Source organism: Miniopterus natalensis, chromosome 13 (genome assembly GCF_054644295.1).
Source record: "Miniopterus natalensis isolate mMinNat1 chromosome 13, mMinNat1.hap1, whole genome shotgun sequence".
In the NCBI taxonomy this organism is placed as follows: domain Eukaryota; kingdom Metazoa; phylum Chordata; class Mammalia; order Chiroptera; family Miniopteridae; genus Miniopterus; species Miniopterus natalensis.
This window is the reverse complement of record NC_142093.1, coordinates 14,625,779-14,651,889: the sequence shown is the minus strand read 5'-3', so window position 1 is coordinate 14,651,889 and position 26,111 is coordinate 14,625,779. Positions and strand designations below refer to the sequence as shown.

General features: G+C 33.5%; 1 protein-coding gene and 1 non-coding gene across 12 annotated transcripts in view; both read right to left on the bottom strand.

The window, feature by feature from the left end:
- BIRC6 (baculoviral IAP repeat containing 6) overlaps nucleotides 1-26,111 on the bottom strand; it is a 152,841-nt gene that overhangs the window by 43,374 nt on the left and 83,356 nt on the right. For all 11 annotated transcript variants that reach the window (XM_087823450.1, XM_016218957.2, XM_087823455.1 and 8 more), the window contains 17 exons: nucleotides 25,274-25,407; nucleotides 24,482-24,635; nucleotides 23,738-23,854; nucleotides 21,345-21,499; nucleotides 20,138-20,264; nucleotides 17,875-17,985; nucleotides 16,097-16,230; nucleotides 14,118-14,245; nucleotides 8,413-8,975; nucleotides 7,262-7,437; nucleotides 6,280-6,376; nucleotides 5,945-6,139; nucleotides 4,975-5,175; nucleotides 3,337-3,616; nucleotides 2,264-2,520; nucleotides 1,905-2,013; nucleotides 527-748 (listed from right to left, as the gene is read on the bottom strand). In XM_087823450.1, coding sequence (XP_087679576.1) covers nucleotides 527-748; nucleotides 1,905-2,013; nucleotides 2,264-2,520; nucleotides 3,337-3,616; nucleotides 4,975-5,175; nucleotides 5,945-6,139; nucleotides 6,280-6,376; nucleotides 7,262-7,437; nucleotides 8,413-8,975; nucleotides 14,118-14,245; nucleotides 16,097-16,230; nucleotides 17,875-17,985; nucleotides 20,138-20,264; nucleotides 21,345-21,499; nucleotides 23,738-23,854; nucleotides 24,482-24,635; nucleotides 25,274-25,407 — 3,160 coding nt within the window. The remainder of the gene's footprint in view (nucleotides 1-526; nucleotides 749-1,904; nucleotides 2,014-2,263; nucleotides 2,521-3,336; nucleotides 3,617-4,974; nucleotides 5,176-5,944; nucleotides 6,140-6,279; nucleotides 6,377-7,261; nucleotides 7,438-8,412; nucleotides 8,976-14,117; nucleotides 14,246-16,096; nucleotides 16,231-17,874; nucleotides 17,986-20,137; nucleotides 20,265-21,344; nucleotides 21,500-23,737; nucleotides 23,855-24,481; nucleotides 24,636-25,273; nucleotides 25,408-26,111) is intronic.
- On the bottom strand, nucleotides 21,893-22,027 carry LOC148091611 (small nucleolar RNA SNORA52). Its single transcript, XR_015715617.1, has one exon. It is a non-coding gene; the product is annotated as a small nucleolar RNA SNORA52 (small nucleolar RNA).

Sequence of the window (26,111 nt, the reverse complement as noted above, 5' to 3'; positions counted from 1 at the left end):
AAATAAATATAATATTCTGCTACAAACTTAGTAGTTGTCAGGCAGTAAGTTCAACAACACCTTAACTGAGTATGATGAAGAAATGTGGGTAGTGGAAACCACTTATCAAAAGAACAATCGTAACAGCTGTCTAAAATGTAGTAGTAAGAACAACTAATCATAAAAACTATCTTAAGTAGCAAGTCTTTCAAAATTTCTAGCTATACTTTTCGTCCACAGTTACTTAAACATAAAACAATCTAATGGGTAAACATGCAAATAGGAAAAACACTATGAACTGTAGGAGCATATACATTAAACATTCCAATTTTAGGTTGAAAAAACAGACAATGGCACTACCATATCTTCTTAAAATATGAAGATACATTACATTTTTTTGGTAAAATCTCACTTCAAAATGGTACCTGAATATATTTAACTACTACTTTCAAAATATTATTTTTATCCCAATAAGCATATAAAATACTGTTTCAAGTGAAAGTGATTTAGTATTAGGGGGGGAAGCGATTTTAGGAATCATACTCACTCAAAGAGCTCTCGGTCCAGCAGTGCTGGTAAATCATACTCTACAAGCAGCTCATAACTGTGCCACAGAATTGCTGCTACGCAGTGCAAATGAGAAGGAGATGGCATTAGAAGACCATACTCTATTGCCGAAGAGTTAGGGGACATGTAGCTCATCCTGCCACTTCTCTTCATAGCAGCCACTCTTGCAGAATCACTGACCCATTTTAACAAAGCCTGAATTCTTAAAAGAAGAAAATGAATTCAAATAACCAATTATATCATAACTGACATTTAATATATGGATAAGCATCACTGCTGCATGTAAGAAATGTATTTATGCCCTGGCCACTTTGGCTCAGTGGTTAGAGCATCAGTTCGTGGACTGAAGGGTCCCAGGTTCGATTCTGGTCAAGGGCATGTACCTCGGTTGCACGCTCAGCCCCAGTTGGGGCATGTGTGGGAAGCAACCAATCGATGTGTCTCTCTCAATCAATGTTTCTCTTTCTCTCTCTCTCCCTTCCACTCTCTGAAAAAGCAACGGAAAAAATATCCTTGGGTAAGGATTAAAAAAAAAAAAGTATTTATGAGAATAACATACTAATTGTTCTCATTAATTTTAATCTAAAATAGATGAGAAAAGGAATTATATAAGCAACAAGAATACAGTAGTTCTAGTTTCCCAATAACGTTACCAATCTTAACTGATGAAAATGTTTGAGATAACTATAATTCAACAAATAAGTGTTGACTAATTCTTACCTAATTTATAACAAAATATATAACTAGAATTATAGGATATATAGCTTAACAAACTCACCCTCTCTTCTAAATTTTCTCTCAAAACAAATCCATACACCCTAGAGCAGTAATCTGGGGTGCATTCTTCGTTGTGCAGAATCACATGCAATATAGTGTGTTTCATACTCTGGCTCCCATCCATTTATACTAGTAGTAGCCACCCACCCAACACATGTACTTTTTCAAGTGCAACCTTACACTCAATCTCCTGGAGCTGGGGACCACTAACTGAGAGCAAATGAATGATTAAAATAATAGTGATTTAAAATTTGTTTAAGAAACAGGTAAGATTCATTGCCAAGTTCTTAAAACACTATGTTTGTTTTTGTTTGCTTTCAAATTTCTATTTTAAATCATCAGATTCTTTTCTTCTGGGTAAAAGAAATAGGGTTAGGAAGGTACATATGAAAATTTATGCTTAATGCTCACAAAAATCTCTGAAAATTGCATCATATAAAGTATACAGGTGAGTATACACTATAATAAACAGCAGCCTTAACTTTTATAAAATGATCTAAAGAGAAAGAATTACAAATACATTCACTACAAGTGACTGTATGTTTGTGTGACCTTAATTTTAAAATGATATCATTATGTACCTCTCTTTTGTTCCAGGGTCCTGAGTTGTTCCAAGCTGATAAAGAATATCTATAGTCGAGTCAGAAGAGAGGCCATTCAGTCTTCCAAAAAGTAAAGGACTATTTAAATCTTGCAATAAAGAGCCAAAAGAAAAAGTTGTTAAATAAGCAAATGGAATGAGAAGATTATGCTCAATTTAATTATAAAGTTATTCATTAAAAATAACTCTTCTATAAACTCTAACAAAAAACAAACTCAAAAAATAATAAAGGCATAAATGGAAGTTAATTTCAGAAACAGAATTGAGCACAAATCGCACAGTTCAACAGTCAATGCTTTGCAAACATGTAAAAATTAAAACATCAAAGTTAATGGTCACCTGTAGGATCACTGCCTGATGCTGCACAATTTCTCAGTAGAATGTCTATAAGCTTCAGGCCAATTCTAGTGGACTGCAGGCCTATCTTTACAAGCACGACCTCAATGTTGGGTGAATGCATTCCACAGTACGGGGACATCAATAAGGCAGCACAAGTCTGTAGAAGATTAGCAGTAGGTGCAGCTGCACTTGCCATCATTCCTTCCAGATCACTTATGTGAGTAAGGCAATGATGTAATAACCGTAACCAACCAATACTGAAATACACAACACAGTGACTTATAAGATAAATTTATATAGCTCAAATTATTTCAGGGGTAAAACAAAACTTCTTAAAATGTTTTTATATATACACATATTTATATGCATAAATACAAACTGTATAGGATCATAGACTTGCAAAAATGTAAAGCCTTGGAAGCTTGAGAATAAAAAAAATCCTAAATTTTTTTATCAGTCAAAGCTTTCAGTAAAACCAGTCCATAAAATTTTCAGACAACAAAATATACCAGAAAAATGTAAATTAAAGAATATATTCAGTTCCTTGTTTGTTTGGTTAGTTTGTCTGGTTCAGATATAACCCTTCAGCTGATTGGCATTTAGAAATTACCAAATAAGACTACATCCACATATACCACACTGCAGATCATCTCAAGGATTAAATACACAAAAATCTCAATTTTAACCAGCCTCAGGGTTCTGCTTTTACAGAATTGTCTCTATTACACTAAAAAATCATGTTATTATATAGATACCTATGAAACAAAGAAATTCCTAAACCCTAAAAAATAAACCACAGCCCTAGCTGGTGTGGCTCAGATGGTTGAGCGCTTTCCCATGCACCAAAGGGTCACTGGATCGATTCTCGGTCAGAGTGCATGCTCGGGTTGTGGGCTCAGTCCCTGTAAGCGTACAGGAGGCAGCCGATGGCTGTTTCTCTCTTTCTTTCTCTCTCTCTCTCCTCTTTCTCTAAAATTAATAAAAACATATTTAAAATAAACAAAGAAATAAACAAAGAAATAAACCACAGAACAATTTCACAGAAAGCTTTTTTTAAGGAGAAATAAACGTACCTTGTTTTAGATACCTGATCTTCAGAGGGAAGAAAGGGATTGTTAACTGTTGCAGAAGAAGTGGTACCAAAAGCAGTGAGGCCCAGTAATTTAATTTGTGAAAGGCCTAATGTGCTGGCATCTCGTGGACGATGGAGTCTAAGGCAGACAGCAGAGGCTACTTCAGCTTTTACAAGCTGAATTTTTATGTAGGTAAGACCACTTGTGACAACAGGAGTGGACAAAGGTAGCATATTTATCCCATCGGCACTCACTTCAACAGACACTGAGGATGGGCAGGCTGTAGAAGAGAAAATCAAACAATTACTAAAGAAAAAGTAAACTAGCCTTCACACGTTAGTGGAAGTCCCAGTGAAACAGCAGCTTTCGGTTATATTCATTATGAACTTGTCAAAAGAACATTAATACACCAAATCATTCACTGACTCTCATCATAATTGATTTTGGAGCTATTTTCCAACATACAATATGAAATCCACAATATAATAAAAGTTGTATTTAAAAAATTCTAACATTCACTTCAAAAAAGAGTAAAGATATACAATCCACATGTACTCGACTTTCTATTACTTCTATTTTACTTAGAATTATCAGCAACACTATGGGTCATTTGATTAATGAAATAATTTGGGAAGAATGTAATTCTTAAAAACTGCTTTTCCACCTATTATCTTGCTACTACCATGTTGCAATGATTTTAAACATAGCTAAGTTTAGAAATGTCTTTGACCTCTTATCTTTTGTTTCCCTTTCAAAACTTAGCCAAAAATCCAGAAGAGTTTTTTAAAACATTTCCTTCTAAAATTTAAGGAGGCCCAATTACGTAACAACTGGCAGCTGCTATTGGAAAAGTATTTTTTCCTAACATAACATGAAAGCCCATATAATAAATTTATCTATCAACTACAACAAACTTTGAAACCTGATTTTAATTACGATTGTTAAATTAGGAAGTAACTTTTATTGTATGCCAATTACACATCAGGTTTACACTGAGAACTAGACAAGTCATATCAATTATTAAATTTAATCTCCATAACCTTTTGAGATAAGTATTATCTACATTTTACACAAGTTGACAGAGTCAAGGAGATTAAGTAACCCAAACTCCCATATTAACAAATGGCACATTTTACACTGTAGCCCATGTTTGATTCTAAAGGCTATGTTAATTCTACTGGAACACAATATATCTTCAATTTCTGCTTCAATCCAATAATAAAATAAAAATGTTTTATTAAACTCTCCTTCATAATGTTCTTCCTACATCAATCCCCATGTGCAACTTCAAAGCCACCATTTACATGAACCACTCTTTCTCCTTCCAAATAAAAGCAATTTCTTCCTCAGATTAAGTCTTACATTCACATATATTTTACCATATAACATAGTTATTTTTTGACCTGCTAAAACCCTGTGGATTAGTGTATTTTCCTTCTGCCATTTTATTCATATATCTGTTTCTATCTAAAAAGTGTGGATTCCACAACTATATTAGGGTATAATAGTAGTCTGATCTTGCAAATAAGTGAAAAATTTATTCTTCCAAATTTGCCAGGGATCTACACAATCTCCCATAGTTCTTTATGCAATTATAGTTTACTTTCATTATGCTTCTTTACAAAAAATATTACTGACTTGCAAGAGATGCAAGGTGAGGCTGGATATGTATCTCTTTAAGAAGCACTGCAGCAGGAAGGTGAATGGTAAGGTCACACCAAGCCTCCTCTGGCAGAAAGATGTAGGACCAAGCAGCAGAGCGAGCTCTTCTATGGGGTGGTGTGGCCTGCAAAAGCACCTCGGCTGGTTGGGCAGTAGGACTGCTAGATGTGATTGTACCTACAGAAGACATTTAAAATAAAAACTTACAAAAGAAATCCAATAACGCATCAGGAAGTATTCAAATTATCATAATTACACTAGAAAAAATAGTTAAAAACGTGAACATTTGATACTATGAATGTACTCAATACACTCAGCATGATTTTTCACAATATTAACAAAACATCACATCTAGCCAACTGGCAGGTGACAAGTTTATTTTCAGTTGCTGCCTAACCTACTTATACTCACATATCAAATGAAAACTAAAGTAATAAGAAATCTAGCACAATAACCCTCAAATAATTTAAAAAGCAATGTTCAATACAGCCTTCAACTTGAAAATAATCACCTTTATTTTAAGCTGGCAATGCCCATGAGTTATAAATACGAAAAGAAAAATATGAAAGAAACTATGTAGACTGGAAAAGAGAGTAAATAGCTAAACCTGAAGCTTCTTAAGAAGGAAATACCACACAAAGTGAGAAGGAATAAGCTCTTTAAAACTAACATTTATGAAAACTGACATATCTCTGTTATTTAGTTTTCTAACTGTACTTTTTGTTTAAAATCAAAATAAAAACAAATATTACTGCTAAAGAACTATTAAAAACTTCCCTCTAATCAGTAGAATGTTTAAAAACCCACTACCTTTAAAATCAAGTGTTTTTAATTAAAATGGTAATACTGTAACATGATCAACTTACTTCAACAACTATTTTTGTTTCATTACAGCTAATAAACTATATAAATTCATACCAATAAAATTTAATAATTATTTTCTCACCCAGAGGTGCAAAGTTATGAATCCCTTCTGCATTGTCAGGCTCAGAAGCTAGTATTCTTGTTTTCAAACTGCTGTCCATAGCTTTATTTGGACCAGAGTCAAGAAATTTCATAATAGTTGATACCATACTTCTTGCAGTGTTAACAATAGCTCTTGTACTAGTAACCATATTGTTGCAAATAAGCTGAACACCACCTAAATTGGCAAAAAAATATTAAAGTTATCTTTAAATGGTTTGACATCAAGCCAACTTTCACAGAAGACTACCAAAATGAGAACATAAAGTACTATCAAATAATTACATTTAAATGACAATTATTGGAATTTTATCTTACCCATATCATGGAATGCTTTCAAGGCATCACTAGTATCCAATACTCTCAAAATGAACCACAATAATGGTTCAGATAACTGGCAAGTAGCAAGGGAGCCCTTAAAAAAAAAAAAAAAAATTTACAGTGAATTAGGACAACTAAATTTCTTATTGAATAGAATATTCCTTTATGGTTTATTATAAAATGACAGCCTTAATCTAAGTCACTAAATACAAAATGTCCCCTAAAATATATAACAACTCTTACTAGAATCAAAAAGGAAGTGAACAGTCTCCTCTCTAAACTCAAGAGCATCTGTCTTTACCTACTGTTATAACTTTTACCTTAAATTAATGTGCACTGATTTGTTTTCCACTAGACATTAACTTCATTTAAAAATTAATCCTTCCCAAATATCTTTGTATCTTCCAATGAAGACATATATATGCAATACATACTTAAGAAAATGATAGTTACAAATTAGCATATAAAAAATTCCTTTAAAAATTATGTTTTAAAATCCACATTTGAAAGAATAAAAGTTAAAATAATCACATTTTAAAAAGGAAATATAAAAAGCAGTAATATTCTAACATTTTTCTTTTAAAATTATCCTAATCTCTTAATTAAAAGGAAACTAAATGTGCAATATAAGCTTGAAAAAGTACTCATTAAATTTTCATATGTAATATCTACAGACGACATTTTAGAATTCAACTATGCTATTTGGAGGGGGAGGAAAGAACTTTTTGGGACAATGGGAAAAAATTTAAGACTATGTTAAATGTTTTATTCTTGTATCACTGTAGTCGTCTTTGACAGTCATCACTTCAAAGAAACTTGACATTCCAACTTCTTTAATAATCTGTAGTTCTCATCTGTTGTTATTCATTTTCCAATATAGAATATGAATACTCTATTAATCTCTGTCCTATAAGTAATTCTCTACTCCCATTGCTAGAAACTACTTAAGTTACTACAACTGTTGCTGGATTGAACTTACTTGTCTGCCCATATATCCACAGGCCATATAGGTTAAAATTGGCTGCAGCATCATGTGGACTGTAGAAGCTTTTTTACTAAGGGTTGTCAGTATGGTAAATAGTCCATCCCCAACTGATATTGCATCTAATCCACCATGAAAGTTTTCATGTTTGGTGAGATGTAATCCACTTGCCCCTGGTTTAAATAAAAAGATTACACATTTTTTTTTAAAAAGTATATCCTTAAAAACCAGTAATAATTAAAATAGGCTTAAAGACCATTTTTCCTGAAACCAGTGAAGAATAGGTACATTAATAGCTGTCTGTGTAGGTGTATGTGTACATATACCTAGAAATTAAATTATCTATCATACTACTCAGTAGAGCATTTTTTTTTGTAATCTGAGATACATGAGATATCTCTATTGCTGGTAACAATACAAAGAAGTTGCTGTTATATGAGTGAGGAACATAATTCCACATATTAGCTATATATCAAGCAGAAAGAAAATGGAGAAAAATAAGTGATATTGTTATGTAACTATACTTCCAAAGAGCTAATGATTAACAGAACATGACTGTTTCCCTTACACACACAAAAAAAGAAATACCAACAAGTAAAAACATATCAGGAATGGATTTTGTCACAATTTACAAAAGTTCAATTATTTTTAAAAAAATGAACGTAACACATTAGCTTTCAAAGAGGTAGAAAAATTAAGCAACAATATATAAATTTTACATTGAGTTGTGTCATAGAAACTGTTTACACTTTGAATAAAATTTTATATTTCACTTTTTTAAGAAAATGAAAATAAATCTTACTGGTTCCCTAATAAAAAATTTGATGCGAAATGTTTCATCTTTAAAATGTTAGCTATATGGGGCTATATATTGTGGTACTTGCCTTAGGATAATATTTTTTCTTAATTTAATTGACGTTACTGTGTAATTTCCAATTTTTAAAAATTTCACTTAAAATTTTTCAATATTTCAATTTACTGATTGAAACATTCTATAAAAGTTTTCACTAATAAAAATCAATTATGTTAAGAAGTTTACAATAAATTATCTCTACAGTCTAAAGTAAAAAGAAAATGAATTCATATATTGCTAAAGAGAAGAGACAGGAAAGCAGATACAAAATAAGAGAAATATCCTCAATACGTACCAATTATCATTGCCATGGCACTACTATTACACAGGCCCAGAGCAGACAAAATCTGGCTCATAATCTGCTGGTTGGCTAACACTAAGTCAGCGACATATGCAGGTGGTCCTTGAGTACTGCTACTACTTCCATTACCATCTTTGCCGCCTGAAACTTTTTCTTCATCTGAAACACTGTCGGTTGTATTGGTGGCCACAGACACTCTTGCACTGTATTCCCTATTGCCCGAAAGAGGCAGCTGTACTAAAATGTTAACCAGTTTTAACAAATCAAACATGAGCTGATCTCTTGTCATTTCTCCACAAACTGCTTTTGCATCACCTGGACGAATGAGGTTGGCAAAGAGTCCCCCAAAGCATGCTCGAGCACCCACTGAGCTATCTGATCCACTTCGAGACGTGACTTTGTCAGAGCAAGTGATATAGTGGTGCACTAAAAAGGTGACAGACTCTATCACAGCAGAAATAGTACTAACTGAAACGACTTCAAAATTCTGCTCCAGAGTAAATTCTAAGAGCTTTACTTGGGCATCAAGAGGTCCTTGGCCTGTCTGGAAGGCACCCCTAGAGAAAAAGAGAAAGAATTAAAAATTAATCCATTTTAAGATCTTTAAAAAAAAAAAAAAGTAAACAACATAGAACAATAAAGCTAAACAATAATTAAACTCGTAGTATTCACTATTTCATTTTGTGGCAAATGGTTTCCATGTTTTCCTAAATCCTTCTTCTTGTCTCTATTTTATACAAAATAAAAATGACCTCCTTTAAAATAGAAAACTAAAGGACAAGTAAGAGGTGATTCTGAAGGTACAGACAAAAATATTTAAATATCACAAGGCACTCCTCATAATAAAATGAACTATTATGTTACAACCTCAAATATTGCTATTTAAATCATTCCCCATGGATTTTAATTTCAAAAATTAAGATTCAATCAAATAATTCTTATGCATCAAAACTAAATGCTCTTAACTTCTGCTTATGCTGCCCCCAACATAACAAGAAAAAGCTAAATTGACCATAAAGTCATAACTCTTCTTGAACCCATTAGATAGCTGAGGTCAAAGGGTACCAAAAAGCCTGATATCAATAAAAGGCGCCTCCAAGGAGAAGAATATCAGCATTGGTTTTCCTGTGGCAGAATTTAATAAAAAGAGACACTGACGATATATATTAGCTAAGGAGAATTGTGCTAAGATATTTAATAAATTGCTGAACACCAAGGATGCGAGAGTAATAACACAGAACCCTTGAAGTTCACATCCATTCAAAGGCATTCTCCTTACCCGCCACCCCTACACACCTTGCCCTACACATCAATTCCACTTGCAGATCCTGAATTATACACTTTATAATAAACTAGTAAACATAAGTAAAGTGTTTTTCCTGAGTTCTGTGGGTTGTCCTACAGAATTATCGAATCTGAGGAGTTGTGAGAACCCCTCAATTTGTAGCAAAACTGGACATAGTGTGGGTAACCTGGGGAACTGAGGCTTGCAACTGCCCTCTGAAATAAGAGCAGTCTTGCAGAACCGAGTAGTTAAACCTGTAAATTTGATGCTAACTTTTGGTAGTGTCAGTATAGGATTGAATGGTAGGACATCAATTGATGTCATATAAGAGAAATGGTACTAGAAAGACACTGGCATTTGGTGTCTGAAAAAAGAACAAACCCTCAAATACCATTAGCTGTTTTCCACCGCGTGGAAGGAAGGAAATGCTCTCCTTGCTCACAACAAAAGCTGAGGATGGAGCAAGAACACTGGAAACAAGTCCCCTATACCCCAACCCCTACAGAAACAGAGGAAACTACTTCCATTTGAAGCTGATGTAACATTAAAGGTAACCATAGCAACAACAAAACCCAAATACAACTCAACTCCTGAAAAGTGACTCAAATATTCACACTAATCTCCCTGGAAGAGACTTGTCTCTTTCCAGGCAAAAATACTACTCACTTCAGTATCTAAAAGATACAAGTTTATCTGAAGCAAAAAACTGTAGGAACATATTTTGTGTGTACAGCATAAGCAAACATTTGACAACTACATCAGAAAAGACAAGAGAAATATATTGTTGTAAAGTTCTGACATTTGTGAGAAATTGGAAATATACTGGTGTGATTATATGTAAGTTAAGGTAGACTGTGATAAAAAAAAAAGATGCATGATGTAAAGCTAAGGCAAACACTATGATCAAATTAAGTTATTAATAAATAATAAGCCAACAGTGGGAACAAAACGAAATCATCAAGAAAATACTTAATCCAAAAAGTATGCAGAAACTGATTATTAAAAGGGAACAAAGAATAAGCAGAAAACTGGCAAAGTGACAATTTTAGTCCACCGTATCAATAATTACATTTAATGCGAAATGGTGACCAATTAAGAGACAGATATTGTCAAATGCTTATATAAGATAAAAGAAACCACCCCAGTAAAAGTGGGGGGAGACAAGGAAGACAAGTTTTTGCATTTAAACTGAACATCACACTGGAGGTCCTAACCAGGATGATTAGGATGGTGGGGAGGGGACATACACAATGGAAAAAACAAGACTATTTTCACTGATCACATGACTGTGTACAAAGAAAAATCCCAAAGAGGCTACAACTCTTCACAAATAGATATATAGATTGGCACATTCTCAATCAAAATCCAGCATGGTTTTGTGGGTTGGTTTTTTTTTGGGGGGGAGGGGGTTGTAAGGTGGGTAAGAGGCAATAAGCTGCTTTAAAATTCATATGGAAAAGCAAAGGAGATAGAAAGCCAAAACAATTTTTAAAAGAACAACAAAGCTGGGAAATCCATTGCCAGATTTCAACAAATAACATAAAAGTACCAAGGCAGCCCTGGCCAGTGTAGCTCAAGGCTCTCCTCAGGTTCAATTCCTGGTCAAGGGCACGTACCTGGGTTGCAGGTTCACTCCAACCACCCCTGCGCCTCCCCACCTCAGGGTGCATGTGGGAGACAACCAGTCAATGTGTCTCTCTCACATTGATGTTTCTCTGTCTCTCTCTCTGTCTCTGTCTCTCTCTCTCTCTCCTTCCTCATGGGAAGATTAACAACAAAAAGGTATCAAGACAGTATGACACTGGAAAAGAACAGAAATAAACATCAATCCTATAGAAGAAAGTCCAGAAATAGAGCAAGACAAATATGGTCAATTGATTTTTTAAAAGGGTACAAAGAGAATTCAATGAAAAAATGACAGCCTTTTCACAAACAGTATAGGAACAAATGGATATCCATAGGCAAAAAAATAAACCTCAGCCTAAATGCAAACTTTAACATAAACCTAGATATAAAACCTAAAACTGTAAAGTTCCTAGAAGAAAACAGAGGATCATCTGTATGACATTGGGCTACACAAGGATTTCTTTTATGACACAAAATTAATGATATATAAAAGAGAAGGTTGACAAGACAATCAAAATTAAAAACTGCTTTCTGAAAGATACTGTCAAGAAAACTAAAATATAATCCACAGAACAGTAGAAAATATCTACAAAATGCTCATCTGATAATAATGAATGCCCTCTTCATATTATGACTGGGTATGTCCTTTCAATCTATATTATTAATTTAACTGAGGAGCTGCTGGCTAATTCAACAGGATTCCAGAGACTTGCTTCAAAACAAACATAACAAAAACTAAGAGTATTCGTAGGGGACAACCTTACAAATACAATTAAAGAAACTGCTAGAAAATGTATGGGGTTTGTGTAGGATGAAAGAGGGTAGAAGAGTAGCTGGGGGAAAAAACCTAATTAAGTTTTTGAGGACTGTAAAGCGATAAATATTCTCACTTAAAAAAGAAAACCAGCCTGGCCAGGCATGGCTCAGCAGGATCCAGGAGATTGGGGTTCGATTCCCAGTCAGGGCATATGCCCGGGTTGCGGGCTCGATCCCCAGTCGGGAGCATGCAGGAGGCAGCCGATCAATAACTCTTTCATCATTGATGTTTCTATCTCTCTCTCTCTCTCCCTCTCCTTTCCTCTCTCTGAAATCAATAAAGATATATTAGAAAAAAGAAAACCATGTAACTAAAACCAAGATTAATATTACTGTAAGAAATGTTAGAGTAAATGTACTGAATTTTCATATGAAAATCTTTCCTGTTATACTAACCTACATGACTGAACTATACTAAAGCCTATACCTAACGAATATGTTTAGAGGTCTCAACTTAAAAAGAAACACAAGCCTAGTTGAAATAAAAATGAAATAAATGGTAACTGATTTTGCTTGTCAGCTGATTTTATATATACCATCCAAAATCTCACAAAATATTCACGTTCTTATATTGCAAAATATATGCAAAAATGATAAAGGCATGCCCTTGGTTTTGTGACTGTCACTCCTCCTTGCCCCTATCCTTCACTATGTATATACTACAAAAAAGTTCAACTACAACCAAATTAGTATTTTAAAATTGTTATAAAGGAGGAAGTAAACACAAGTGAGGAAAGTAGCTATGAAATTAAATTTTCTGCAGCTATGTAAATATATCTCCATATACATTTTGCACATTAGTTTTTGTACTAGGCATTAAGCATTTTGTTTTATTTTTAAAACACTATTATAGCCTGGCCAGGCGTGGCTCAGCGGTTGAGCATTGACCTAGGATCCAGGCGATCGGGGTTCGATTCCCAGTCAGGGCACATGCCCAGGTTGCCGGCTCGACCCCCAGTCGGGGGAGTGCAGGAGGCAGCCGATCAATGACTCTCTCATCATTGATGTTTCTCTCTCTCTCTCCCTCTCCTTTCCTCTCTCTGAAATCAATAAAGATATATTTAAAAAAAAAAAAAACTACTATGAACAAATTATTTATGTTAAATTTTATAAACTATATCCTTTTCTGATTCCTAACATTTTAAAATTAATTTTTCAAAAATCATGTAATCTATAAATAATTTTTACCATTTCCTAATATATATATTTTTTCAGTTTTAAATTCTCTGGCACTTTCAGAATGAAAATAAGTAATAAAGATAGCAAATAGTGCCTTTAGTTTATCCCTGATATTAAAGAAAATTTTTAATATAACCAAATATGTGAGTTTGATTTGTTCATCATCTTGGGGTTTTTTTTTAATATTAAATAAGATGATACTGTTTATATTACATTAAAAGTTTTTATTAGAAAGTAATGTTAGGTTTTATGAAACGTCTATAGTATGATGAAAATAACTCATGTAATATGATGTGATACTGAGCCATTCATGCATTTTAAGAAGCAACCCATCATGGTCAAAGTATATTCTTTTAACATACTGCCTGATTTTATTAATAAATTTACTTATAACATTTATATGAAATTAGCATGTAATTTTCTTTCTCTCTCAGGTTTTCTTATTATATCTTGGTTTTAAATAAAATCATTGGTAGCTTTAATTCTGATTCTATATCCTAGAACAAGTTAAATGAATTCAAATAAATTTCCCCTACAGGGTTTATGAAAATAATCTATGAAGACATTAAAGGCAATATATTCCTTTTATAATTGAAAGTTCACAATCTGAGAGAGCTATAATGAAATAAAATGAAACAAATAGGGAAAAATCAATAGACTCTTCCCCCTTAATCTTAATATCCTACTGTTTATCTATTTCCAGACACACACCCCAAAAATGGTAAGGTAAAGTTCATTTAAAGAAATACATATTACTTACACATAAGAAATATATGCATACATTGAAATTTACCTTTCTGTTGAAAGTATATGAATTAGCTTGAGTAAAAATTCACTGAATATCTGAGGACATGTTGAAGAAAGATGCACTTGTAATCGGGTAAGAAATTCTTGCATAGCTTGTGTAGCTGTTGGCCCAACCTGGAAAAATGTGAAATTTCATTGAAAACTGCTTACTGATACTATTTACAGAACATTCATTTAAAAAGTAGCAAGTGTTAAACAAATGCTACAGTATTGTAACTTTTCATATGAAGAACAAAAATATTAACATTGATAGCAGGAAACCAATTAATTTTTTAGGTCTTAAATAAAAAATTATATTCTATTGTTAATAATGTTTCACTATGATTCAGAACAACTTATATTAGGTTTATTTAACTCAATACAAAAAAAAGATTCACCTTAATTACACAAGAAATATCTTCATAATACTTTCAAAAGTACAGAGAACTTATGTACTGATTTTCACAAACAACCTTATTAATATCCCATTTCAAAACAAAAAAACTAAGACTCAGAGATTAAGTAATCCACAAAAAGTCATACTTCTAATGACTAGCAGAGCACACACTAAAGTAAATGAAAAAAACAAAACTACAAACAAAAAACCTAAAGCTGAAAACAAACCTGCACCAATTTCTAAAAAACTACTATCCCAAACTTCTATCTCATCAATGAAAGAAATGATAGAATCACACTAAATAACCTGAGGTATGTTTAGGTGTTATGTAATACTTATACATATTATTTTATTCCATTCTAATTTGATATAATCATAAAACAACTGGAGCTTTGGAAAAATAAAATGTAATTTAATGCTCCAAAATATTTTAAAGTTAGATAAACTTAATTGTTAATACTGAGCATTATATATTGTAACATTCGTAACCAAACTTCCTCTATAAAACCAAGACATCTGTGGAAAGCTTTATTTTCAGTAACTTACTCAGGCTTAAAAAATATATAGGAAGGAAAAACACTATTTTATGCAGTGGCATGCTCCCTGACTCCTAGCTCTACCACTAACTAGCTGCACAACTGAGGTCAATGCAGATAATGCATGTTTTCTCATATGTTAAATAATTGAAGTTAGAATCATTGATGCCAGCATTGTCCACATTTCAAAATCATGCAATCTTTATATACAAAACCACTTGATAACCTGCCTCTGCTCTCACCAAAACTCTGACCCAATCTAACTGCAAGCAGTTCCTTCTTTTTCTAATTATTTTCCTTGTCTAATTTATTTTATTATGATCTACAAAATTAAAGTATATTCAGTATGATTCCACCAAAATTTACGCTCCAAGAAGGCAGAAACTTGGTCTTAGTAAATGCTTTTATCCTTAGCACCTAGAACAGTCCCTAGACCTAGCACAGAGCTAAGAATTGAAAGATAACACTGTAAGATAATCTTGAGTAACTTCATTAAAAAGATGCTATGAACACTAAATATATTTTTATATGAGAAGAAATAAAATGAAGTAGAAATATTTTTTTAAAGTAGTACTAATATAGCAAGAAATTAACATGATATAAAGGAAATACGTTGCAAAACTAAAACTGTTTATAAGCTCTGATACATCTTATTTTTTGTTAAATAAAATTTTTAACATTATAAAATAACTAAGTTAGGTGAATTGTCAATTCTGATGGAAGTCATTACAAATGATACATTATTTTTAAAAACTTAATTCCAAATTTTTTGAAATGCTTCCCTGACTTTCAGATATTTATTCAGAATATTGCTTAAATTATACAAAATTGATGCCAAAAATCCAACAGAAAACTTAATGCCCTCTATAATTCAGTTTTAACATAGCTATTATTATAAATAATTCAAAACATTTTACCATATTGATATATAAAAGGCTATCATTTAATACTGTGGCAATAACAACTTTATATATTTAGGTGCATTAAAGTTTTTCTTTACAAATGTTACATTTTTATAGAATGGGCCTATCACTGGTTTTCAAGTCACATTACCTGTGGACTGTGCTGATTTGTTCCATGTGGACTGGTGCCAGAAAGAAATTTCACTAAAACATGAATCAGGTTTGGATCAGAAACCAACAGATGGGCAGTACTGTCCTGAGTACCAATGGCACTGCTGGAACCAGCTATAAAACATTAAAAAACCAAAGTTCTTTAAAAAATGGACCCTGAAACAATGAAAATGTAGTATTTAAAACATCTTTTAGTTCCAAGGAAAACTCACATATTCCTGGTGTTACAGGTCATTAAAAGGGTATGAACTAACTGAGATGGATTCATTCTCTATTTTCATCTACCACCAATCTCCTTCCTCTCTACTACTTCAATTGTGAAAAATGCCCAGTTTTCTGAACAATCAAGTGGAAAATAAATAAGTAAATGCTTAATGTCCTTTTGATGAACCTAACCCTCTTCCAGAAATAGACATCTACTTTGCAGGTAAATTTTAACCCAACTTTTTAAGATAAATCGAGGCAAAAACTATTCATTTTTGCACGTGGGCTGTTTGAAGGTTGTACACATTAAATGATAGACGGGCAATGCACCAGTTTTCTGAACTGAATAAAATATCCTTTGGGTTAAATCTATCTTCAGGATCATATAGTAATACCTTTGATCTCCTACTTCGAAAACACATTCCAAATGAGAAAATTGAATTTTGATGCTAAGCAATGATTTAAATTAATATCTTATCAATGTCATAGAGCTTTCTATTTAATGAAATTAAGTCCAAACAGAATGGGGAAGAAATCCACTCTCCTGTTGTCGTAATCTACAAATGGAATACAGATTTCAATTCACCAATGGCTAGTCCTCGCCCTCTATCTAATATGAACTTTGATCCCTAACTCACAACCACCTCAAGAATGCCAGATAAAAACCTAGAATTAACCATGAAAATTAAAACCAATAAACACTATAGAAGATAATATAGGACAGTATTTTCATGACTTTTGAGACACAAAAGCCACAGAAAGCACTAAAAGTTCCTTTCTGAGAATTTCAGAAATTATTTCACAATCTTAACTAAAATGGAAAAAAAGGGGTGGGGTGTGGAAAGAAAAAAGCTTAATAGGACATCAGAATCTGAGAAAAGGTAATTATGTTTAGTTAATATAGGATGTGAAAAACAAAAACCGAGGAATCTAGTTATATATATTAATGAATATTATAGCCCAGCTGGCGTGGCTCAGCAGTTGAGCGTCGACCTAGGATCCAAGAGATTGCGGTTCGATTTCCGGTCAGGGCACATGCCCGGGTTGCGGGCTTGATCCCCAGTGGGGAGCATGCAGGAGGCAGCCGCTCAATGACTCTCTCATCATTGATGTTTCTCTCTCTCTCTCCCCCCCCTTCCTCTCTCTGAAATCAATAAAGATATATTAAAAAAATATTATAATGAATAAATCATTTTTAAGTACAAAGGCACTTTAATAGAATAACTAACATAAAACACTGATTAGTATTAAATATTTGACTTTCTACTCTAAAAGTAATCAATTTTATTTTAATATTATTAAGTTTTTAGTAGGTAAAAATATGATTTGAATTCGTAATGGTACATATATTAGAGTATATTATCAATGTAAAGAAGCACAAAGTATATGATATGTAACAACAAATTCAGAAGACACATATTCAAATAAGAAAATCATTTTCATAACTATACCACTTCTTAGAAAAAGCTTTTTAAAGACCCTGATAGCAAGAACAATGTATATGTCATAGATTTAAAAGAATAAATGGATTTAAAAGAATAAATTTTTACTTACAATTAAGCTGCATGTTCGTCATGATCGTTAGACTATGAAGTACAAGGCACCACGTCCGGAGCAAGGTATTGGGATACCAAGCTAACACTGTGAGAAAGCTAGTTATTGATGCTATGTAGAAAAAAGAAAAGGGAAAATTTCCACTCAGAAAAAGCAAATGTACACTAAGAATTAAAAGCAAAAAGAATGAATTCAAAAATACTTCCTTAAGTCAACTCACTACCTAGTGTCCCCAAAACATACAAATGAAAGAGTTCCCTATTAAAAAGTACAAAAGCATTAAGAGTCAATAACATTTTATGGCTAAGTATAAAGCTCAGCCCATGACACATAAATTAATGTTATCATTATAAATTTGTTGTCCTTTTCAGGCATTTCTATTGAAACAGAATTTGTATTTTACTAAAAATCCTCACATTCTGCAAAACTGAAAATAATAAGGCTTACTGGAAAAACAGGGATGGGGTAGACCAATCAAAACCAATGTAACTTCACAACCAAGCACAAACTACAACGGTAATCAGGTTGCTTGCAAGGCCCAGATAAGATAAGAAGCACCTGTACCAGCTGAAGAAGCCAAAACAGCTATTCAAAATGTACAAACATAATAGTGTGTCCAGACTGTACTTTTAAAACACCCTGTAAAAATGGCTCATTCTAGATCTTAGGCAGGAAATACAGAGTCTGGGGAATCTATTATACTAAAAGCTAACAGAAACATTTCTTTTTAAACCCCCCCATCCCCCCAAAACAGTAACTAAAAAAGGAGTATCTTACTGGCCATAAATAGCACAATATCAGCAACAATACGAATTTCAATTGTAACAGAAGCATAAAAAATATTTTTAATTCCATAAACTTATACAGATATTTACTAAAGAAACTTACACGTTATGAATATAGACTACTTGTGAAATGGTTCATTTTTAAAACTAATTCTAAAAAAGAAAAAAATTTCCAGCATTTTCCTGCCTTTATTATACAAACTATATCATAAGGTGACATAATAGCATATAAAAGGAAGTTTCTCTTTATGGGAGTATTTTACCTAATAAATAAAGAAGGAATGACAGATTATCTTCATTTTGAAACATCTAGTGAAATGTTAATGACTTTATGCATTAAGCATCAATATCTATTATCATAAAGAGAGACAACCTATGAAATGTCTTAAAAACCTCAAATCAGATCAAGCTTTAATTTACTACAGTTTATAATAACTATCAATTTACAGGAAATACACAGGACATCATGGAGATATAATCACTAAGAAATAGGACCTTGGAAATCCTGGAAAACATACAACCAAATTTCTTTGACAAATGATTTTGCAAGGGGACAAAAAAGACACAGAGGGAACCTACTGAGATTAAAAGGGATTTAAGAAACACAATTAACTACAATGTGTAGACCTTATATAGATTTTAATTCAACTAAACAAAAAATAATTTTGTTAAAGTTGAGACAATTGTTTAAATACTGACCAGATATCTGATGCTAGTAAGGAATCATTACTTTTCTATCAACTCTTTTTTAAAATTTTTCACAATAACAAAGTTTAAAAAAGCAATGGGAGAAAAATTTATAATAATAATTATTAATAGAGGGAAAAAATGAGAACCAATTAAAGTTAGGCTGGTCTTGCTGAAACAATGCAGACATAAGTGGAACTATGAGCCAATGTGGCTGTCACTAGGCTGAAAAGACAGGTGTGAGAGCTGTGCATGGTAAGGATGCCCCTCAATAGGGAGAAAGGACCAGGAATAGATCATTTTCACTTTTCTTAAAATACAACTAAAATAGATTCTTACAGTCAGACCTAAAGGCTAGTTCTAGTCCGGTTGAAGGTATTATTCCAGTTTCCACATTCTTGCATATGCCAAGAAAAAAATAAACACAACTTCTATGGCAAATTAATATCCTTCTCCAATTTATCTACTCCCCTAGAAGCAAATTCACATTTTAAAAAAACATTAATTGCAACAAAACAGCCTATGAACAAGACAATACTTTAAGGGAATCCAATGTAAAGATTAACAGAACATTGTCAATTTTAGTTGTACACAGGCATAAGATAATACAACCAAGAAAATAAGGGTCTTCTAGTCTCTTTCCTACTAATTATTAAGTCAGGGTATAAAAATATTTTTCTTTCACTAAAATATTATAACCCTTATGACAAAGTTTAAGTATATATTAACCTAATCATTACCTTGTTAGCTTATTATTTAGGCTATATGAATTATTTTCCTTCTGATATTACCTTGATTTAATGAAATGACAGGTATTCGATTAGCATTATATAAAAAAATTTCTGCTCCATTCTCTTTGTTTCCAGATGAACTAGAATTCAGGCTCAATGTGAGCCACAATTGGAGAAGTGATTCCAACTGAAAAAGAATGAAAATTGACAGAAAAAAAAATAGTATCTATTATATTATGAAATACTACTTAAACAAAATCTTATGTATGAATCCCTATGGTTAAGTCTAATTTTTCTATTAAATACTTCATCTGGTTACTTCAATTCAGTTGACAAGCAAGCAATCTTAAAGTTCTTGATGAATCAAAATTTAACTTAATTAAAATTTATAATTTACCGAATAGAAATGTTTTCCTAACTTAAAAGAGGTGATTCAAGTGTTTAAATACAAGTGTATTTAAACTATAATATATATACAGTTGACCCTTGAACAACACGGGTTTGAACTGCACAGATCCACTTACATGCAGACTTCTTCAGTACATATGTAAACGTATTTTCTGTCCCTTAAGATTTTCTTAGTAACGCTTTTCTCTAGCTTACTTTAAGAATACAGTATAGCCCTAGCTGGTCTGACTTAGTGACTGGAGTGTCAGCCCGAGGACTGAGGGGTCCTGGCTTTGATTCTGGCCAAGGGTACATACCTCCGTTGCAAGCTTGATCCCTGGCCCTGGTTGGGGCACGTGCAGGAGGCAACCAATCAATGTGTCTCTCTCACATCGATATTTTTCTCTCTCTTTCCCTTCCACTCTCTCTGAAAAGCAATGGAAAAAATATCCTCGAGTGAAGATAAAAGAAAAATTTAAAAAAAAAAGAATACAGTATAGAATACATAAAATATACAAAATATGTGTCATTGACTGTTATGAGTAAGGTTTCTGGTTAACATCAGGCAATTAGTAGTTAAATTTTGGGGTAGTCAAAGTTATATGTGAATTTTCAATTGTGTGGCGGAGGTAGTGCCCCTAACCTCTGCGTTTTTCAAGAGTCAACTGTAGCTGGATCTAATCAATAAAGCTTAGGATCATAAAAATTATATATGACCTATCACTGAGGAGCTGTGGTTATCAAAGCATCTCCAATATTTTTCCATCTGAGCATGATAAAGAAATAATCCCTGTTAGGTTGAGAATGATCTCCCCAGTCATTTTCATCTTTTATTAGGCTGGTAATGTCTAAAAATGTACCATTTCTCCTGAAGTCATACCTGAACATGATGGACTTGAAGCATGGAAAAAAGTTTGTTGAAACAAACATTTAACATTGGGACAGATGATAACTGTATAATAAGTTGGTTGGATTGGTTCGCTGCTTGTAAACCCCCTAGAAGTGAATCATCTGTTCCAGTGGGAGACTGTGATACTGAAAATTAAACACAATTATGATTTTATACACAAATCAGGAGAAATGCTAACTAGCTATTACTATGTATAGGTAAGTGAAGATCATTTTTGTAAAAAAATTAAAATTGCATTCTTTAAAATGATTCGTTATTATTTGAAAACTTGTTTTTACCACTTTACTTGAAAGTCGAAAAGACAATCAACAGAGAAGCTCCCAAATTCAAAGGATTTGTCCACCAAAGAAAAGGAATCTTACTCTCTAGCAATTTTTATTTTCAAAATTTTTCCTAATAAGAGGAAAAGGGAGAGAAAGAAGAACCTTGACTAATTCTTAAGAAGGTAGTTTTAGAATAATCTACAGTCTAGTCTATTGATTCTTTTTTTCTTTCTTTCTTTCTTCCACCCCTGCGACGAATGTCTAGAAGTGCCTGTGGCATGAGCCAACTGAAACTGTGCTCACTTCCCTGGGCGAGGCTTCTAGGGTACTCTGGTCCACAAGCAAAGCCTGGCAGGCCACAGGCTGGCCAGCAGGGATTAGAATGGATAATATAGTCTATTGATTCCTAACTCTGACTGCACAGTAAATTACCTGGGAAGCATCCAAAAATCCTGATGTCCAGGCCACCCCTCAAATGAATTAAAAATTTAATTCATGGGGAGCAGAGAAATATAGGGACTCTAAGAGCAGTTCTTCATATATTTAGAAAATTATGATATTAAAAGGGGGGACACAGTTCTGTACATGACAATAATCAAAAGACAGACTATATTAAGAGACGCAGAGCTGGCTGGTGTGGCTCAGCAGTTGAGCACTGACCTATTATCCAGGAGATCAAGGTTTGACTCCCGGTCAGGGCACATGCCTGGGTTGGGGGCTCGATCCCCAGCAGGGGGTGTGCAGGTGGCAGCCAATCAATGACTCTCTCATCATTGATGTTTCTATCTCTCTCTCTCCCTCTCCCTTCCTCTCTCTCTGAAATCAATATATATATACACACACACACATACACACACACACATATATATACACACACACATGTATGAAAAAGAGAAGCAGATACAAATTACAAAAGGATATTCTAATAAATGTTTGTTTTTAATGTCTATCAAAGAAAAGAGCTACTATGGGCAGTATTGAGATGTCTGTGGTGACAGAAAGGGGTCCCCATTATTATATAGGAGACAATATACAACAATATTAGTGTACCAATACTAAGATTATAGGACACCATCTTTTATTTTTATAAAGTCTGCAACAAAAGAATTTAATTTAACATAGGAAGATCTAATAACCCAAAGTTTTCTACGAAAATGGATGGTGAACTTCTCTTCATAGAGGGGACATGATGCTCTTCCTAGGTTCTAACTTTACCCCATTAATCACCATCTACCCAGAAAAGGTAAAGTGATTCATAGGCCTGGGGGGAGGGGGATGACGGACATGAGGACACAAAAAACATCCATCACCATTTTCTCAGCATATCTCCTCAATCTTTGTCTTTTGAGAGACAGGCTGCTATCTAAACTGTACTCACCTGACAGGAGGAGATTACCCAAGTCTAGCACTGTACATCAAGGGTCAGCAAACCATGGCCTGATGGCCAGACCTGGCAGGCCACCTGATTCTGTAACAGCCATGCCCATTCCTTTACACACTGCCTGTGGCTGCTTTAATGCTACGAAGTCAGAGTTGTGTAGTTGCAATACCCACCACATGGCCCAGAAAGCCTAAAATATTTACTATCTGGTCCTTTATTATAAAAAATTTGCCTTCCTTTGCGGAAGATAATCAGGTAGTAAATCCTTTAGATTCTGCAGTACAATTGGGCCCATTTGGCTCTCATCCTTACCTAGGTCTTTAGCCCTAGTCTTTAAGGATAATTAAGATGTTACTGAAACAAAAGCCACTTTATCAATAATTTGGATATAATGCAATAAACTCACAGGCAACTAGCTAATAGCCTAGGAATTTCCTTAACCTCACACTACAATAACAAAAACATGACTCAGGTTTTTGGTTTGAATTTAAGAGTACTACATGGAGGTATTTTATTCCCCTCCACTCTCCCAACTTGTTAATCTTTTGTCTTATTTCTCAACTTGCTTCTAATTTAGTGAGAGAGATGCTATATATTTAGCCCACTCAGACTCATACAAGACATAAAATTTAAAAATCTGTCATTGTTGAGTACACCTGAAAATAATCAACAGATAAATCATTTATTGCAATACTATAAGAATGATGATTTTCACTTACATGTAGGAGATGTATTTGTTAATGCCTGTAAAATGGAATCTGCTTCCAAGGTAGACATCATTTTCAACATCAGTTCTGCTTGCTGTTCAAGTCCAACTTCTAAGCGAGCATCTAGGGCTAAAAAAAAGCAATGGAAAGATTTTTTTAAAAAGCTATACGATAATTCTTACTCATGTTCTACACCCAAACCCAAAACTGGGTGAGAAATGTGTCCTCACATAAGAACAACCTGGCATGAGGCTGTCAGAGCCACAACAGGCCAGGGATAGGAGAGTGAATATGTAGTAAGAGGTGGATCAGATAAGTGAAGCAATGATAATGGAAACACTGAGAACCAGGTTCCTCACTGTCATAGAACAAAAGATGTAACTATACAAACGGAGACAACTAAAATGAAGCCTAAGGCTCGGCCGGGTGTGGCTCAGCGGTTGAGCGTCGACCTGGGATCCAGGCAATTGGGGTTCGATTCCCGGTCAGGGCACATGCCCGGGTTGCGGGCTCGATCAGTGACTCTCTCATCATTGATGTTTCTATCTCTCTCTCCCTCTCCTTTCCTCTCTCTGAAATCAATACAGATATATTTAAAAAATAAAAAAATTAAAATAAATAAAATGAAGCCTAAGGCACATCTGTGATATTAAACCCTGCTAGTACACACTCAGGCTCAACTTCTGAAGAGCAAAGAATAAACTAAAGACTTGTTGCAAGAACAGTGTATGTCTTAAAATATAAACATATACTTACCCTGAGACACTGAAACACTAACTGTCTGAGATCCATTCTTCTCTGTATTTGTGGGTGGCTTTGCTACAGGAATTCCAAGACCTCCAATGTAAGGGTTGTAATTGTAGGTGCCATAATCAGCACCCCAATAATCATACCAGGTACTGCTTATTGGCTTAAAAAAAAAGAGGAAAACATCCGAGGTTTATTTTTGCCTCTTCAGAGAGAGTGACATTATTATTTACATTATCTAAACAGGGCTACAAAATAAACGTTCTCTCCACCCTTTAAATTCCCCAAAACATATGTATAATCCTAATGATCTAGAGGAATGGTTGAGTAATATTCTCTATTTATACAAAATATAAAAAACACGTTATTTAAAACCTGTGAGATAACTACTATCCTTAATAAAATCTCTTATACACAAAAAGAACCAAAATAAAGTAACAGGGGTGTATCAGATCCTTTAGAAAAGTTGAGGCTAACACAGAAGTAAAATCTGCAATGAAGTTAGCTTGGATCAGATTAAATGCTGCTTGAAATGTTTATAATCCGTAAGTATACTTCTCCATGCTTATCAGTGGTTCTTATATAATATTAGTGGACATATTAACAATGATGTAAGTTTTCCTTATACTATCCATTTGGTATATAGTATAGTACCTATAGCAATTCAATGTATTTTTAGTACATTAAATAACGGGTTACATTTGGTGATAAATATGTACACTTTCTTCTTTTGAGTAATGAATAAACCTAAAGTATAAGATGAAAGGTTTTATGTGCAAAGAATACTATAGTGTATCATACCTTAAAAACTTTGGCTGCAAGAGGGTCCTTTTCCAAATCAATATCTAAAGGATCAATGTCAACTTCCATTAGATCTTGAAGTAGCTCAAGATCAATTTCTTTATCTTTTTCCAAAGAGGAAAGAGGAGGTGCACCTTCAAATAAATGAAAGTGATTTTAACCAGTATATTGCTTTCAATTACAGAAAAAGTTATTTTATTTGTACGTAACATGTTTCTGCTGAATAAAAATTTCTAAATTCTTATTCTCGAAAATTAGGCATTAATAGGTATGCAAATGTATCACTCTATAACACAATGAAAAAGAATCCAATGCAACAGTATTTGATTTCCTGAGGAAAAAGACCATGGCACTAACCCCTGTTGAATCAAGTTGCATAAAGTTTAAATACTACTAATTTTTTTTTACCTCCAATAAGAAGTTCATTATGTTACATCTAATTTTTCAGGAACTGATACTGGTAAAAAGCAAAAAAGATTCAAGTTGTAAGACTGCTATTCACCTTATTTTTCTATTGTGAATTATAAAGTATTTTGCTTTTAGAGGTCTCCAAATTCTTAACTAGCCTTCTATGCCATACAACTCTTATCCTCGCATCCTTCCCACCCTCTTATTCAACATATATTTATAGAATGCCTAGCAAATGCCAGCCTGTATTAGGGTTTGAGTATATGAAGATTCATAAAACAAATTTCCACCCTCCAAGAAATTAATAGAGGTTCAGAGGTGAGGGTACACTACAGACATTAAACCAACTACAACATAGTAAGTGCTATTAGAGAGAATCGAGTGTAAGGCACCACTAGTGGCAGTCTCCAACATGCTGGTCGTGATGGAT